Source organism: Microtus oregoni, unplaced genomic scaffold (genome assembly GCF_018167655.1).
Source record: "Microtus oregoni isolate MIOR12 unplaced genomic scaffold, Mior012 000012F_ref0000307, whole genome shotgun sequence".
Classification (NCBI taxonomy): Eukaryota; Metazoa; Chordata; class Mammalia; order Rodentia; family Cricetidae; genus Microtus; species Microtus oregoni.
Window position 1 is genome coordinate 26,338,426 of NW_024543071.1, and position 17,083 is coordinate 26,355,508.

General features: G+C 43.0%; 1 protein-coding gene across 1 annotated transcript in view; it reads left to right on the forward strand.

Moving 5' to 3' along the window:
• Lipa (lipase A, lysosomal acid type) overlaps positions 1–15,400 on the forward strand; it is a 32,365-nt gene extending 16,965 nt beyond the window's left edge. The window contains exons 6-10 of the mRNA XM_041662049.1: positions 1,438–1,574; positions 6,076–6,222; positions 7,155–7,226; positions 12,613–12,684; positions 13,487–15,400. Coding sequence (XP_041517983.1) covers positions 1,438–1,574; positions 6,076–6,222; positions 7,155–7,226; positions 12,613–12,684; positions 13,487–13,720 — 662 coding nt within the window. The 3' untranslated portion in view covers positions 13,721–15,400. The remainder of the gene's footprint in view (positions 1–1,437; positions 1,575–6,075; positions 6,223–7,154; positions 7,227–12,612; positions 12,685–13,486) is intronic.
• Positions 15,401–17,083: the final 1,683 nt, after the last annotated feature.

A 17,083-nucleotide genomic window follows, 5' to 3' on the forward strand; every position in this document is an offset into this window, starting at 1 on the left:
GTGTGTGTGAGCGTGTGTGTGTGTGTGAGCGTGTGTGTGTGTGAGCGTGTGTGTGTGTGTGAGCGTGTGTATGTGTGTGAGAGTGTGTCTGTGTGTGTGAGCGTGTGTATGTGTCTGTGTGTGTGAGCGTGTGTCTGTGTGTGTGAGCGTGTGTATGTGTATGTGTGTGTGAGCGTGTGTCTGTGTGTATCTGTCTGTGAGCCTGACCATGTGTGTCTGTGTGTGTGAGAGAGAGAGCATGAGTGTGTATGTGTGTGTGAGTGTGTATGTGTGTGTGAGCATGTGTCTGTGTGTGTCTCTGAGTATAAGTGTGAGCGTGTCTGTCTGTATGTGTGAGAGAGCATGAGCGTGTGTGTGTGAGTGTGTGTGTCTCTGTGTGTGTGTTTGTGAGTGTAAGTGTGAGTGTGGGCATGTATGTGAGTGTGGGGAGATCAGAGGATAACCTTCGCTCTCAGTCCTTTGCAGGCATTGCCTGCCTTGTTCTTTTGAGTCTCTCACTAGCCTGGGCTAGCTAGACACTGATTGGGCTAGACCAGCTGGCCAGTGAGCCAGCCTCCAGGATGCCCCTCTTCCTGCTGGCCCAGTGCTAAAACTAAAAGTGTAGATCACCGCACCTGGCTGTGTGATGTGGGTTTTGGGGACTGAACTCAGGCTTTGTTTGTATGGCCAGCCCTTTATGAATTAACGTCTCAGTTCAATATGCTTTAATTTTAAAGAAAAGTACAACATTTTGCAAAGTTTTAAAAAAAATACAGATTAGCATTAATTTTAACAGGCAAGTTTCTCTGAGAGGCCAGGACCATGTTCCATAATTTATTCAGTTCTGCCATTTGGGGTTCACATGTTCGTGGCTCGTGATCTGTATAGAGTACATTCTGTAAGGAGAGTCACAAGAGGAAAGGTGTGGGGCTTTTCGGGGTCTGAACACGTTACTGAATTGCCTCGGCCTCCAGAAAACGGAGCTGCGGTTCATCTTTAATTACATCTTTTGTGACTAGGTGACTTGCGTGTTTCTAGAGTGTTCCCGGGACAAGTAGCATGGGGGAGATCTGAGAGAAGTGTAAAAGGTACTTTACAGTCAGTGGAGTCTGTTGTGGCTTTGGAGTCACTGGTGTTCTGAAGATTAGGAATGGGAGGAGGGAGAGGGGTAGAGTGGCGGGTGGAGCTGTAGAGATTCATGTTGCTACTGAAACAGGGGAGGATTTGTGAATATCTTACCCTGGCCTTCTTCCCATGTGAATTATAGGCTGAAATCTAGACCTAAGTTCTGTTTCTGAGCCGGAATGTTTGAGAAGCTCTGTTCAAGTGTTTGAAGCCAGTAGCACTTGTGCGTTAGTGGGCTTCCTCTGTAGGCACAATGGGTGACCTTTCTTGTGTGTGTGTGTGTGTGTGTTTTTGGAAGCACTAGATGTTCTAATTCTCTCTTTTGCCCCATAGGTTTTATAGCATTCTCGCACATGCCTGAGCTGGCAAAGAAGATTAAAATGTTTTTTGCCCTGGCCCCCGTGGTGTCTCTCAATTTTGCCTTGAGTCCTCTGGTCAAGCTTGGACGGTTGCCAGACATTCTTTTTGAGGTACTTGGGTTGCACCCACCCTCCCTTCTTCTCAGATATTCTCTTCTGAGCTGAGAAATTAGTCATTGGAGGTGAATCGACAGTGTTCTCTGTATGTGCTGTTGCTGGAATGTACCTATTGTATATGTATGCACAGAGGGACTTGCCTTCACCCCTCCTCCTGCAGAGGCGCCTAGGGAACCGCATTCTTAACTAGACATACAGCTGCATGTATTCATAGTTAACATGTTAGTTAGGCTCACTACCTAATATACAAAGAAGATAGAAGGAAATCTTTGAAAAAGGAACTTACCTAAGCATTCATAGAGTTGCTTTTTATCCACAGGGCAAGTGGGTGCACAGGAATAGACAGGAGATAGGAGAGAAGAAATATGCCATTCCTATGTGCCTGTCCCTAGCCATACTGAAAGTGAACTAAGACATTATTGGGCCCTTAAACATATCTGTGCTGAGCCCTAAAGCTGTGCCATTCTAAGGGGAAACAGCACTCATGAGGGGGAGTTTAAGCTCATTAAGAATGGACAGTCCTGCATTATATATTTTAAACAAACACACACACACACACACACACACACACACACACACACACACACGAAATACTATACAGCATGGGTTTTTGATGGTTTGGTTGTGAGCCTAATTTTTAATGACTGAGCCATAAGTCCTGCCCTGTAATGGGCTTTTGACAAGAGAATCATGCATTGGATTGTGATCCCAACAGGTTACAGTGAAACTGAAAATTTCCTATCAGTGAGAGTCCAACATATAGCTCCCACACAAGAATCTATGGTCACAAGAGTTATATGAAAGTGTAGGGTATATAGTTATGCATAGTATTTCTGTTATCGTTGGCTTTAACCGCCAACTTGACACAGCTTAGAGTCATCTGAGAAAGAAGTTCTAATTGAGGAATGGCCTCAGTCATATTGGCCTGTGGCATGTCTGTGGGAGACTGTCTTGACTATTAGTACAAGAAGTCTCAGCCCACTGTGGGCAGCATCATCCCTGTGCAAGTAGTCCTGGTTGTATAAGAAAGCTAATTATAAGAAAATGTCAGCCTGTGAGTGAGCCAGCAAGAACCTCTGTGGTTCCTCCCCTTTAAGTTCCGTCACTGATTTCCCTTTAAGATGGCATGTGACCTGGAGGCAATAAACCCCTTTCTTTCCCAAGTTGCTTTTGTTTGGAGTATTTGACAACAACAGCAGGAGTGAAACAGAATGCCATTCTTGATCATGAAAATAACCATCACTGGCTTATGTCCACCCTATCCTTTAAATCATAATTTTAGCATGTTCTCCTTCATCTCGCAAAAATGCTTATTGTAAAGGCATGTGGCATGATGTGCCAGCAGTGGCCTCATGAATCTCATGTTCATCACATTTTTTGATTTTTGTCAAGGGTCTGTGTCAAGTGGTTGACCTACACTGTCTAGAGTTGTGTAAGCATACTATGTGATGGTTGCACAATGATAATGTTGCTTGAGAACTTGACTCTTAGAACTTACCCCTGCTATTAAGTGACTCATTACTTAGAGGTGGGTGTAACATGGCTTTCTCTCTTCCTCTCTCTGGCTGGCCATTTTAAAGTCTTTTACGGGAAATACATACATGCTCTTAATGAGACCCTCGATGAGGTAGAACAACTGTAATGTTGTGCCCCATTGTCTTTGTAACTGCGGTACAGTAAGTTTTAGGTTACAAAGAGCTACCGCTCATCAGACTCTTATGATAGGAATTCATCGCATCAGCAAACATGCTGGCAAAATTTTATTTTGACTGTCTCCATTAGTAGAAGTATTCATTTACAGTACAAACACTTCAGAAATTACAAGTAGTTCCTGAATACTAGGCCTCCTCCCTAATACCTTTTTAGAATTATTCAGTTTGGGGATCTTTTCCTATAGACCCCCTATGTGAATTTATGCACATAGAGAGGCAGCAAGAGAAATATATTGGTTTGCTTCAGCACAGATGGTACCCAACTCTGTAAGTTGTTCTGCAGATTGCATATTTCTCCCACGGAGAGCTAGCCTGTTAACCGATTTGTTTATTCACTGCGGCATAGGCAGTTTTTGATGATGAAGATTTGTTGTTAATTAGCGGTACTACTGTGGTAGACGTCCAGGCTGGGGGGTGGAGCTCTAGAGTGGACAGGGGAGTGTGGTTGTAGGAGCTCCTGGTGTAGGCGTGCGTGTCATAAATCTAGCTTGTTCCTTAGAGTTTATGAGTTAGCTTTGAAAACCAGAAAATGCCACACTTCTCCCATCCCTCTTTAGAAATGGTGTTTTGTAAAATCTGGAGTGGAGATCAGGGATCCGTGTTTTTACAAAACATTCTCTATGGTTTCTGGTGAAGACTATGGGCCTGGCACTTGGGAATCATGGTTTCAGACTGGAGTGCTTTCTGACACATACCGGGAAAGTAAAAACAAAACAAACAAGCAAACAAACCCAATAGATAAATATTCCTAAAACTGTTGCATTAAGCGGGTGTGAAAAATGTCTGGTCCTTTTCAGCTACTTGTGCAGCTGTTGGGCGAAGATCATTTAGGCCTGATGTGTGTTTTCAGGTTTGATACATTGTCCAACAGAAGATTGACTTGACAGAGTGCTGGCTAGTTTTTATGTCAGCTTGACACAGGTTACTGTCGTTTAGCAAGAGAAAACCCAACTGAGAGATACCCCCTACCCAAATGGCATGTAGGCAAGTTTTGGGGGTCATTTCTTAGTTAGTGATTGATGCTGGAGAGAGCAACCCATTGCAGGTGGTGCCACCCCTGCACAGGTGGTCCTGGGTTCTAGAAGAAAGCAGGCTGAGCAAGTCATGAAGGGGCAGGCCAGTAAACAGCACTGTCATGGTTTCTCCATCAGTTCCTGCCTCCAGGTTGCTGCCCAGTGTGAGTTCCTACCCTGGCTTGCTTAGATAGTGGACTATGATATAGAGCTATAAGCTGAAATAAACCCTTTCTTCCCCAAAAGGCTTTGACCATGGTATTTTACTGCAGTAATAGAAATCCTAACTTAGACAGAGGTCACAGTCTATCTATCTATAGATGGCCAAGTTTTCTTGAAGAGGCTAGAATACAATAGTATACATTTAAACTAGTGAGATATTTACCCGGCAGATCAGATAACTGACATTTTTTAAAGGGAGGCAAAAGGAAGCCATGTTTTGCCATCTGCGGATTAGTGATAAGTCAGAACAAGTAGTAGTTACGTCTGCTGCTAAGCTCAGCAAGAACTCAGTTTTGTCAACGTAGTTGATATTCCCGAATCACCCGAATTCCCGAATCAGAGGCAGAGAAGCAGGCTGCATGGGAGGCTGCATTCATTTGTGTTTGCAGATCCCCTGTGCTACTCTCCTAGGTCCTACAGGCAAAGGTGTGGCATGTCTTGTCCCTCCTGGTGGTGTGCTGGTGACCTTCGGCCATTTTGGCTGTAGAAGCATCATCCTAGTTCCCGCCTTCCTCGGCAGTTGCTGTTTGATCTTAGCTTCAGTTAAGTGTCCATGGCCATCTTTGTGGCCAGAATCCTCCTCTTTAAAAGTACACTAGAAAGACCATTCTCAAGTACTGACAGTGCACACATAAATGCCACTCTTTTAAGGGGGCGCAACTCACAACATTGCCTTCGTAGATATTTGGGTTTTCCGGTCTTGCTTGTCCTAGCATGGGTGGGTGTGTGCAAGAGTCCAAAGGGACAGATCTGAGTTCAGCATAAGGAAGAGCGGTCTCCTGTTGCATAGTAGTGATGGTCCCGGCTGTACTGGAACACAGATTCAGTGACTATTGGTTAGGGACAATGGAAACGAGGGACTGGGAAACTTCTTTTACAAAGAGCCAGAGAGCAAGTGAGTTTGACCTTGTGTGCCAAGTGGTTTCTGTTGACTGTTCCTGTCTATAAAAGTCACAGATAATTCATAAACGGAGACAGTGACTAGATTCCAATAAAACTGACAGAACCATGTGGAGCTGGGGGCAGAGGAAGTGAGAAGTAATTAACCATCTGATGGGTTCAGAGTAATTGTTTAATGGGCATAGACGCAAGAGTTCGGAAGATGCGTCACAGGGATAATCGCCCAAGTGTGAATGTGCTTGCCACTGAACTGAACAGTAAAAAGTGATTCAAATAATAAATGTTAAGTGTTTTATCACCATAAAAATATTTCTTAATAAATTAAAAATAATCCTTCATGGTAGCTCACACCTATAATCCCAATCTTTGAGAGACTGAGGCAGCAGGAATCTCATGAGTTTGAGGCTAGCCTGTGCTATGTGTGTGGTCTGTGTATGTATGCATGTATATATGTATGTATACAGAAATTATGAGTCCAGCCAGAGCTATCCAGCAAGACCCTATTTTGAAATAAACAAGCAGTAAATAGCCTACAGGGGGACTGGATTTGGGCAATAATTGGATTAGAAGGCAACATACGTAGGGATGCTGAAGCAGGTACACCAGGTTGCAATGCTGACCGTCCTTGGGTTTCTTTTTATCTTGCAGGACTTGTTTGGACATAAACAGTTTCTTCCCCAGAGTGCGGTGATGAAGTGGCTGAGCACTCACGTTTGCACCCACGTCATCATGGAGGAGCTTTGCACAAATGTCTTCTTTCTTATATGTGGCTTCAATGAGAAGAACTTAAATGTGGTATGTTCGCTGGCACAGAGGCTTGGCCGCAGCTGTCAGTTATTATCTACACTTGAGTCCTGCCTTTAAGAACACAACAGTCAGCTTTAGCAAGTGGTCCCATCTGTTGCTGCCTTCGGGCTCACTCCTGTCCCTTCTACATAGAACCCATATAGAAGCAAATAATGTGTGGATCAGACATAGTCATAATATTTTATAACACTTATTCTAGTAGTGTGTTCTATAAAAAAGCTATGTGTGTTTAAACCTGGAATCTCATATACATATATACACAGAGATATATATTATACTCATTTGTCTATACATATGTATTCATGTTTGTTCTGAGGTGTAAATCTCTGGCTTACAGTGTACTTGTGCTTCTAAATGCATTTGTGTTTTGGAATGTTGAGTTCTGAAAACAGGCTCTAAAATTCTGGAGTAAAGGCAGGTGTGGTTGCCTTTACTGTAACCCCATCCCTGCATTCTTATAACCCCAGCCCTTGGGGGCTGAGGCAGGAGGATCTTGAGTTCAAGTTTGAGCTGTCTAGTCAGATCCTAGTCTGCACAGAATATTCTGTAATGAAGGTGGTAGGGACTTGGAAAAAATGATATTTTCATTTTTTTCCTAATGATTAAAGGAAGACTTTAAGTTCCTGAAGTTTAGAAGCTTAGGAAAGCATTAAGGAGACAGACACAAGCTGTAGCTAATGAGCTGTGGCCGCCGCCTGTGCCCGTAGCATATACCTCGCTGTTGCTTTTCCGTGCTCTGCAGGTGTGGTTGTGCTTATTGGATGTATTTGTAGTCAGATATATTCTGACTTCTGAGAGATTAATATTCTGAAAAACTATGTACAGATTTCTATATTTTGTTCTTTGAAGAGCAAAATTGTGTTAATGAACATCACCTTACCACTGTTTTCATTCTCTAACCCATCATATTCATCTTTCAGTCCAGAGTGGATGTGTATACAACACACAGTCCCGCGGGAACGTCTGTGCAAAACTTACTACACTGGACCCAGGTAAGCACGCCAGGGGTCCAGCTGGGCACATGTAATGATAGAATTGAGTAAAGTTGGTACTGGCCAAGCCGTGGGTTCCCTTCAAACAGATGGGCTCTGGTTCTTCCTACAGTCCTGGGTGCTTGTCACTGAGTTGGGGCACTTCAGTTATCATCCATGATATACACTGTGTTGGGCATGGGCTCATCCGGCAGTGATCTGGGTTAAGGTTTTCTCTCTTCTTTCCCCCACACCTTTCTCTTTTATTTCCACTTCAGATTTATATATCTCTTTCCTATGCCCCTTTCCTTTTTCCTTCCTATTTTTTATTGTGTACCAGATTTACTTTATTTCATGTTTGGCAAAATATGATTTTCTAGGGGAAGAAGCTATCATTTCAACACTAACACACAGACACAATGTGCCTGGAACATCAGTGGATAAACCAGAGCCAAAGTCATCAGTTTAAAATAAAATTTTGATCATTTTATCACATAAGCATGTATGCCAGTTCTAGAGCATTTAGAGTTCACATATAGATCAAAAAATGGTTTCTTAAAATGAAAATAAAAGTATTTTAATAATCCCATATAGATAATAAGTACATATTTGAGGTAGAAAATGTCTCTGCATTTGCTTGGTATCTTTTGTTTAATCATTTCAAAAAGAAGCAGTTATAGGTCGAATATTTGATGTAGAAGGAGATTTTTTTCCCTAATAATGACTTTACAACTTGCTTCCCTTTCCCACCTGACAATAAAAAAGGACTTAGAGCATGGTTATGAAAATGGTCTTTTCCAGCTAGCCTTATCTCAAACGTCAAACGCTTGGCTGTTTACGCTTTAAACCAAGATGCTCTAAAGGCGTGTTAGATAGCAGCTTCTGAGTACCGCACAGACACAGTTGCATGAGAAACACTGCGTTCCTTAAGCATTACACCTCTCAAATAAAAGTAAGACGCGAGCTTGCACACTGACCTTTAATAATGAAGCGCATGGGGCTAGGCAGTGGCTCAGTGGATAAAGGCACTTTCTGCCAGGCCTGATGACCTGAGTTTGATTCCTAGGACCTACAAGGTCTAAGAACAGAATGCACTCCAAGCTGTCCTCTGACTTCTATATGTGTATTGTACATGTGTGTGTGTGACCACATACGCACACACACTTCATACATAAGTAAACTAAAATAAGTAAGATATTTAAAATAATAAAATATTTATAATAATAAAATAAAAAATCAGGAAGATGGCTCAACTAAAGTGTTTGCTGTGGGAGCTGTGCAATGTGTATTCAATTTCAGAACACAGAGGGAGAAGGAGAGAACCAACTTCACAGAACATTGTCCTCTGCGCTTCACAAGTGCACATGCGGCCTCCATGTGCACACAAGAATAATAAACAAAAGCTTACAGACAAATCAAAGCAGACTCTTGTGTCCGCAGAGAGTCTAATTCATTTTCAATGGAGAATCTGTACTTTGGGTTTTTATTTTTACATTTTTATTGAGATATAAGTGACATAGTACAATTTACATTATACAACTTGATACATTTTGTCACGACCATAATTTCATTGCCTAAAGTATGACAGGAAATACAGCTGCCACCTCTAAAAGTTCTATCATATTCCCAGATAAATCCTTCCCCCACAACAACTGATTTGCTTTTTGTCAATCTCTTTTCTTTTGCCTTTCCTAGGGTTCATTTGAATAGAGGCATATAATACAACATTTTTGTTTGCTTTGGTCTGACTGTTTTTCCCAACATAATTATTTTGAGATGATCCCTGTTGTATTTGTCAGTAGTTCAGTCCTTTTTATTCATAAAGATATGTAGTTTTAGAAAATTTGTCCACCAGTTTCTTCCTCTAGCCAAGTGTGCACCTCCCTTGCCTCGGAGCCCTGACTGAAGAAGTGTGTTCGGAGACACTGGCTAACAAGAGCTCCCCTCTCACAGGCTCTCCTTGAGACACTCCTTATTGTTGTGTCAGGAAAGCTAAATGTCAGCTGACAGCACTGGGGCTTAGAAGAGTGGTCCCCAGAATGCAAGCTGTCTGTGCCTTGATTGCAACACACTTACCCCTTGACCAGTGCTTTAGGCCTCGGGAAGCACTCAGATTCACAAATTCCCTTCCTTCAGTCTGCACAACTCTCAAGTATATTTCTGTTTATGAACATCTGTTTTCCTCATATGTTCTCATACTAACCTCTTCCCCCAACACATGTGAACATTTTGCTTCTCCCATTGGACATAGCTCAAAAAGGCCCCATTTCTGTCACCTCAGAAATCAATGCATTTTCAAAGATGGCTGCCGGCTGCCTGAGGCACGTTGAAGACAGGTAGTGAGCTCTTTGTCAGCTTAGTGGCCACCAGCAGTCCATGTGTGGTATGCCATATGCTTTAGCAAATCACAAGTAACCATTCGTTCTGGTTTTGCAGGGGCTCTTGGCCATGAAACTGTGGCTGCCCTGAGACCATGCTATGTCATCATCACAGTAGGGTCTTCCTTCATCCTCAGTGTCCTAGGCCCCCACTGGGCCCTGGGTTTGGGGAAGAGCAGCTGTTTTGACTGTAACCCTGGCATCTGTTCTGATTCCAGCCCTGTTCATCTGCCTCTTTAAGCAGCTGACCAGGGTCAAAGACTGCAGACTGAGGGCCATAGCATTGATCTCTGGTCATGACCTTGTGATTTCAGCCTTTTCCAAATCCATGACTCAGTGGAGAGGGCACTGTGCCCCTTGCCCTTCTGTTCGCTGTGATGTCCTTCTGTCAATACAGGAGTTACTTTGTCCAATCCTTTCCTAGTGCTTTCTTGCTGCGGCTCTCCTGTTGAGCACGTGAGATGGCTTTGATACTTGTGGTCAGATGGCCTCAGGAAATAATACTGGTTCTCAGCTCATTTTTCTCCCATCCTCCTCAGATAAGCCTGCCTGGAAACATCCTCATAGAAACAGACATGCCTACAAGTGTCTCTTAGTTAATTCTGAATTTAGTCAAATTGACAATCAGGGTAACCCACATCAGCCTCCAGGCAGAATCTGACAAGGTTCCCACTAACCAAACCCATGCTTGTCTCTTCCCCTCCCTACCACTGCCCAGATCCTGGGGACTTAATCCCCTTGGAAGAAGCCTGACTTCACCAAACTTTACAGTGTTAGCCTCACTACTCTGAGAATATTGATGAAATAGATTTCTGGGCCTATCCCACATCTATCCAGGATCTGAATTCTGAATGTGTTCGTTGGATCTGCATCTTAATAACTACCTTAGATCATTCTGATCTCATCCACTGTTTGAAACTTGCTGCTTTTTGTTGAAAAAAATGTACATTTGATTAACTTTTTATTTTATTTTCTTAAATATTTATTTATTTATTTATTTATTTATTTATTTATTTATTATGTATACAATATTCTGTCTTGTGTATGCCTGAAGGCCAGAAGAGGGCGCCAGACCTCTTTACAGATGGTTGTGAGCCACCATGTGGTTGCTGGGAATTGAACTCAGGACCTTTGGAAGAGCAGGCAATGCTCTTAACCGCTGAGCCATCTCTCTAGCCCCAATTAACTTTTTAAAAACGGTGCTGGTAGCTTGAAGTCCCAAATGACTCTGAGCACACTAAATTCAGGCTGAGCATCAATCTCTTTCCCACTCACCTGGGGCCTGATACACAAGTATAACGTGTGAGAACGTGGAAAACTAAAATGTGCGTTCCGTTTTCACTTGCAGTTAGAGATAGAAGTGGACACACTCACAGGTGCTATAAGTCTGTCTATATTTGGCTCAGTCTGTCACAAGTATTTAATACCTGTCATACGCAATGGCAAAAAATGGATGCTAAACATCTCTACTGTGGCAATTCCCTCTAGAGTCCAATCTCACACTGATTTTATCCTATCAAAAAGAAAAGTGTATGTAATTGATGAGAAATGAAAGTTCGCATCAATCAAAAGCATTTCTGACAAAGAATGTCTGGTTTTGCTTGTTTGTTCTTGTTTTTTGTTTGTTTGTTTTTTTCTTAGCCAAGTCCCATCATTTGGTCAAAATGAACAATTTACAGTTCTTTTGGCTTTCTTATTTTGGGTTTAATTCATTTAAATTTGGGCAGTTAGAGAACATATGAATTTGTGTTGTTTGAAATTTCACAAATAAATGAGTTTTTGTTTTTATCTTCATGTTATAGTCTTACCCTTTCACAATGATAGTACCACTAGTTAAAATTGTGTTGTCATACAGAAAAAATTAGTGCTATGTACCAGGTCTGAAGATGATCAGCTAGTAAGTCGTTAAAACATGAACAAATGGGGTTGGGAAGATGATTCAGGTAGCAAAAATGTTTGCCATACAAGTATGAGGATCTAATGACATCAGGATGCTTGGTGAATCCTGCCTATAATCCCACTGTGAGGAATGGGGGACAGAAAAAGTCCCTGGGGCTCGCTGGCCAATATAGCCAATCAGTGAGCTTCAGGTTCAGAGAGATCCTGTACCAAAAAGCAAGATGGAGAGAGACTGGTGATGAAGATACCCCAAATCAACCTCTGGCCTCCATACATATGCAAGTGTATGACACACACACACACACACACACACACACACACACACACACACACACGTATACTCTCAAAAATCTGTGCAAACAGTACATATAGATAAGTAAGGTAGACAACAAACAATCATATGTTTGTACAGTAAGGCATTGCTTAAGGAGTGGTATATGTTTTGGGTAATGTTTCAGTTAGCAGTTTTGTTGTTGTTTGAACATCATAGAGTATACGGAACACAAACGATGATGGTTATAATGTCATGTAGTGGTGCATCCTTACTGGACCCCTGTTGTACATACAGTAGCTGATGACAGTTTGAAACATCAGTATGCATGTATATCTCCAAGTCAAATCACTACTTCCTTGAAAAAGCCACAGAAGCAAATTTTAGTGGAAAAACGTCCAGACAGATAAATTTCATCTTATGGGGGTAACCCTTCTGGTTATAGCTGTTTTCGCAACTGTGCAGTCAGAAATTCAGTCGTATGGAAAAGGAAACCGGAGCGCTGTTTTAATTTTATTTCAAATAATGATTTGGAGCCAGGTGTGGTGGCACATGCCTTTAACCCCAGCACTCAGGAGGCAGAGGCAGGTGGATTTCTATGAGTTCGAGGCCAGCCTGGTCTACAAAGTGAGTCCCAGAACAGCCAGGCTTGTTTGTTACACAGAGATACTCTGTCTCAATCCCTCCACCGAAATACTGAAATTGTGTGTGTGTGTGTGTGTGTGTGTATTGGAAATGATGAATAAACTTGGATTTGGTTATAACTTGATTTCTGAGGACCTGACTGACTAGCAACCAATGATATTTTCTCAGACTTCAGTGTCTGCTAACTTTTTTCTCCAAATTTTATCGTTTTTAGGTTGTTAAACACCATAAGTTTCAAGCTTTTGACTGGGGAAGCAGTGACAAGAATTATTTTCATTACAACCAGGTAAAACTTTTCATTTAAAACAAGCTTTGAAAACTCACCAGAGAAGCCAGCTTGGTTTTCCATAACTCGACTGGGCTTGGCTGCCGGGGGGAATGTTGTTGACAGAATTGGCTAGGCTGGATGTTTTTTCTCAGTCCACTCAGATGTCTCCAGCTCTGTCAGTGGTGCAATGGTACAGGTCTCCTGTCCCCATCCTGTCCGGCTGTAGATCCGGGGCTACTGAGATTCAGTAGGACCATAAGCATATGCTTTAGAATCCGCATGCCCTGGGCTGTTGTTGGCTTGCTGGACTTCAGACATTACATGGCTTAAACATTTTCTTCTCTGTGCAAATAAAATTTCCATTTTTGAGCACTGAGTTCCCTGAAGTACAAAAATCTTCCTGTGTTTCTTAATTCTTGAAGTAGCCCTTGTTTGTGGCTTAAAGTTTAGAAAATTGATCCATGGAGGATTTGTGCGGCTTCTCTCAGATTCGGAGGGAGAAGGTAGGAGGATCTACCTGCAGAGCTTCTCCGCTGGGTCCTTGCATCCACATCTGGGGATAACCATGGCGATAGCTGAGGATTAAATGGTCCCTACAGTGGGACAGAACATCTCCATGTTTCCAATTCTTTCCTTGTAATGAGTGCCTGAAAACATAACGAAAGTGATTCTCAAAATATGTGCGATTTTGTTGGTTTTAATTGTAGATCAGACTTGCTAGACATTTGTTTTTCAATGAATATTGCAATGATTATAATTTTAAAATCTGTACCAAAAACAATTACAAATGTTTCTATGACTCTTTTTTTTTTTCTTATAGAGTTACCCTCCAGTGTACGACATGAAGGGCATGACTGTACCCACTGCTTTGTGGAGCGGGGGCCAGGACTGGCTGGCAGACACCGCTGACATCAGTATCTTACTGACTCAGCTCCCCAACTTGGTGTACCACAAGCGCATTCCTGAGTGGGAACATCTGGATTTTATTTGGGGTTTGGACGCCCCCTGGAGGATGTATAATGAAATAGTCAGTCTACTGAGGAAATACCAGTGAAAGCCAGACTTGAGAAATGTACCCTTTACTAGGGCAAAAAATTATTTGCTTAATTTCTGTAAAATACTTGTGTTTACCTTACCTAGATAGATCTTTTGCTTTTTTTTTTCATATGCTAGAAGATGATGACTTTGAAGCTATCGAATGCTCTCTAGTCAGTAAGAAGCATGCTAATTATGATTATCAGGCTGGTGTTACCACCAGTGATGCCTTCTTGAGTCTTTAAAGAGTATGGGTTATGTGTGGAAATGGCATTGTAATCATTTTGTTACTTTTTACAATTGCTTTTCGTGTATGTGTGCCACATAGACGTGTGTATGCGTGTGCTATGCACTGGCCAGACCTGCCTTGTGTGGAGGTCACGGCTAGTATCAGGATGCCTTCCTCAGATACTTTTCATCTTATGTTTTGAGAGAGGGTCTCTTGCTGAATCTGGAGCTTGCCGTTTCAGCTGGACTGACTGGCCAGGGAGCCTCCAGGATCTGCCTGTCTACCTTTGCTCTTACCAGTGCTAAGCTTACAGGCACAAGGTGCCCCACCCAGTGTTTTTTACATTGGTTCTAGGGATATTAACTCAGGTTCTTGTACTTTAGGAATGAGCACTTTACCCACTGAGCCACCTCCCCAACCCCTCTGTACTATAAAGGCTTCTCGATTACCTTTCTATTCCACCCAACACATGTGAGCACATACAGGAGACTTCAAGTCATCGTTGGTGAGCAAAAATAAATCTGTCTCTGATTTGAATTCAGTATGAAAGTACCTTATTCTGGACTTGACACAGCAGCGCGAACCTGCACCTGGGAGACTGACGGAAAGACTGCTGTGGGTTTAGGGCTTTTCTAGACAGTGAGACTTTATCTCAAAAGACCAAAGACAAATAAAACAAAGTGCTCAAGTCTCATTTTCTTGCCTTAGATGCTCCCCAGCCTAACATTCCGGTGTTCACCTGTCTAAACAACATTTTTTCATGCTTTTTATGAAATCGCTAGCCAAATCCAGTGGTATCCCAGCCTTTTTAGAACTAAATTCTCTCTCTTAAGTTTCATCAAACCTCAATAACAAGCATTTAGCAAATATTCAGATTTTTCAGGCTAAGCCAAGGTGTGTGTGTGTGGGGAGAGTCAAGAATCTTGGAAAGGAGATTGCACTGATTAAAAAACAAATCTCTTGCAAATACCTTGAAGACTGATACACTTGGTAGACTCAGCTGTGTGTGTCCCTGTGTGGCAGACCATCAGGTAAGTCCCCTTTCGGTGAAGAAGCATCCTGTGGAGGGACAAACCATGAATTATCTGACAGTGAGTGCTGTTGCCACGATGGCGCCTGCCTGAAGCCAAAGCTGGCTGCCTGTGACAAGGGGCCTGGTTCATTTCCACGCAAATGAATTGGGTATTTTCCGATCAACATTCAGTTCAGGAATTCTATTTGGAAAACCAGTGTTGTGTGCACTATATCGTGTGCAGGATGCCCAGGTTTGCCTGCTTTGCTTGCATCGATGTCTCTTATCAGCTGATAAGTTTTGTTAGTTGATAAGGTTGCTGACCTAGTTACCTTAGATGCAGCAATATTACTCGATTTTGACCCATACATGCAGGCAGCATGATACAACATTGTAATATTTTAAAGGATCATATTTAAACTTTTAAATAAACCTCAGCCTCCCAGGCCTGAACAATCGTGTGATGTTTGCTGTTTAATGGCTTAGCCTGTACTGTTTCTTTTGGCGGGACTCAGGAGTTTTTCTCCCCCCCCGTGGAAACTTCACTCACACAGTCCATGAATAATCTGGGGGAAGAAAAAGGGCTAGGGATCCTGAGCCTAAAGAGGGCTGGGACTGGATGCACAATCCACATCAGCAGGGTGCTGAATTCAGACCAGGCAATAAGGAAGCCCTTCCCTAGGCAAAACCTTGGGCTATCTGTCACTTCCTTCCTTTAATAAAGGAGGCCAATAGAGCTGACAGAGACAGTTCACATCCCAGAAAACAGTAGAGAGCTCAAACGACTATGCACTTAAGTAGAGAGTGCATGCCACCATTCATCTTTGGACATCCAGAGTCCCATGGACTCTTCAGTATCGTGATGAGATGGAGGCGTTTGGGATTGGTTGAGGCAGAGTAAGGAATAAGGGCCAATAATATTCTGCCATGCTAGCAATTGCTAGGCCAAGGCGGCCTAGGTTGGGTAGCCAGAAACATGCCTCCAAACTAGAGCTAGGCTCAGGAAGTTACACTAGGCCTCACCAAACTCGTTAGGCTTAGGAAATTACACTGGGCCTCATGTCCAGGCCTCATGAGGCCCAACAGGCAGTGAGTTGGAATTGCTAGCTGTCATTTCCCCCAGATGTGTGGAGAGCATTCTAGGGAGGGCCATACATGACTTGGGTTTTTCAACGGCAGCTGCTATTGAAGGGCCTCCCAGGGGTCCTCAAGAGTGTGTGCTAGCCCACTTCCTCCTTACTGACACCAGATGGCAGGATGAACAGTGGTGCACAGTATACCTTCTACCTGTCTTCAGACTGTGCCCTGGGAACTTTGAAAGAAAAGTGTGTGGGTCAGTCTAGAGGTGCAGTTACTGTGGCTTTTTGCCACCTTGGTTTTTTCTGCCTTTTTGCTTCCATTTGTGGTCTCTTGTCCTGGATGCATAGATAGGCCTCTGTTGCCACCACTCCGTGCCTCCTCCTACTCCCCTATTCAGGGCTAGGGATTACCTTTGTGTGTTCTGTGCGGGTACGCCACTACTGAGCTATGTTCCCACCCTCCTTGGTGGTCATACTAACTTAGTTTGTCTTGGTATCTGTGAGATGAGACTGGGGCCACTAGAAATTCTCTGACAGGCTGGGGAGGACTCCCTGGCTTCTCAACTGGCTTTACCAAGTCCTGTGTTGAGCACAATGTAAAGATCTCCACAAGCCTGCAGCCTATGGAGAGGCAAAGTTAATATTCTTTCTCCTTGGGATTATTACCCTGCAGCCTTTTGGCTGAGATCAACTGCATTGTCCCCTAGCTATTTGTGATCCCTCTCTAGTAGTCTTGTGGGGAAATAAATGAGAAATAGAGACTGAAGGGGGAGAAAAAAAAAAAAAAAATCAGTTTTTATCTCCACAAGAGGGCGCTCTTGCCTTTGCTTGTAAACCTTGCTAGTCTCCTACTCCACACTTGTGGTTTGGTTTGGTTTGGTTTTGAGAATCTCACTGTACCCAGACTGGCCTGGGACTTGCAGTCCTCCCTACTCCCCTTCTGAATGCTGGGACTAAATGCTTGCATCACCAAGCCCAGCCCCTACAATAGCTTTTAAGAAAGCTTTCTCTGGATGGTCCTCTTAGGAGCCTTTGGGAAACTTCTTGAGCCCGTTGGGAATT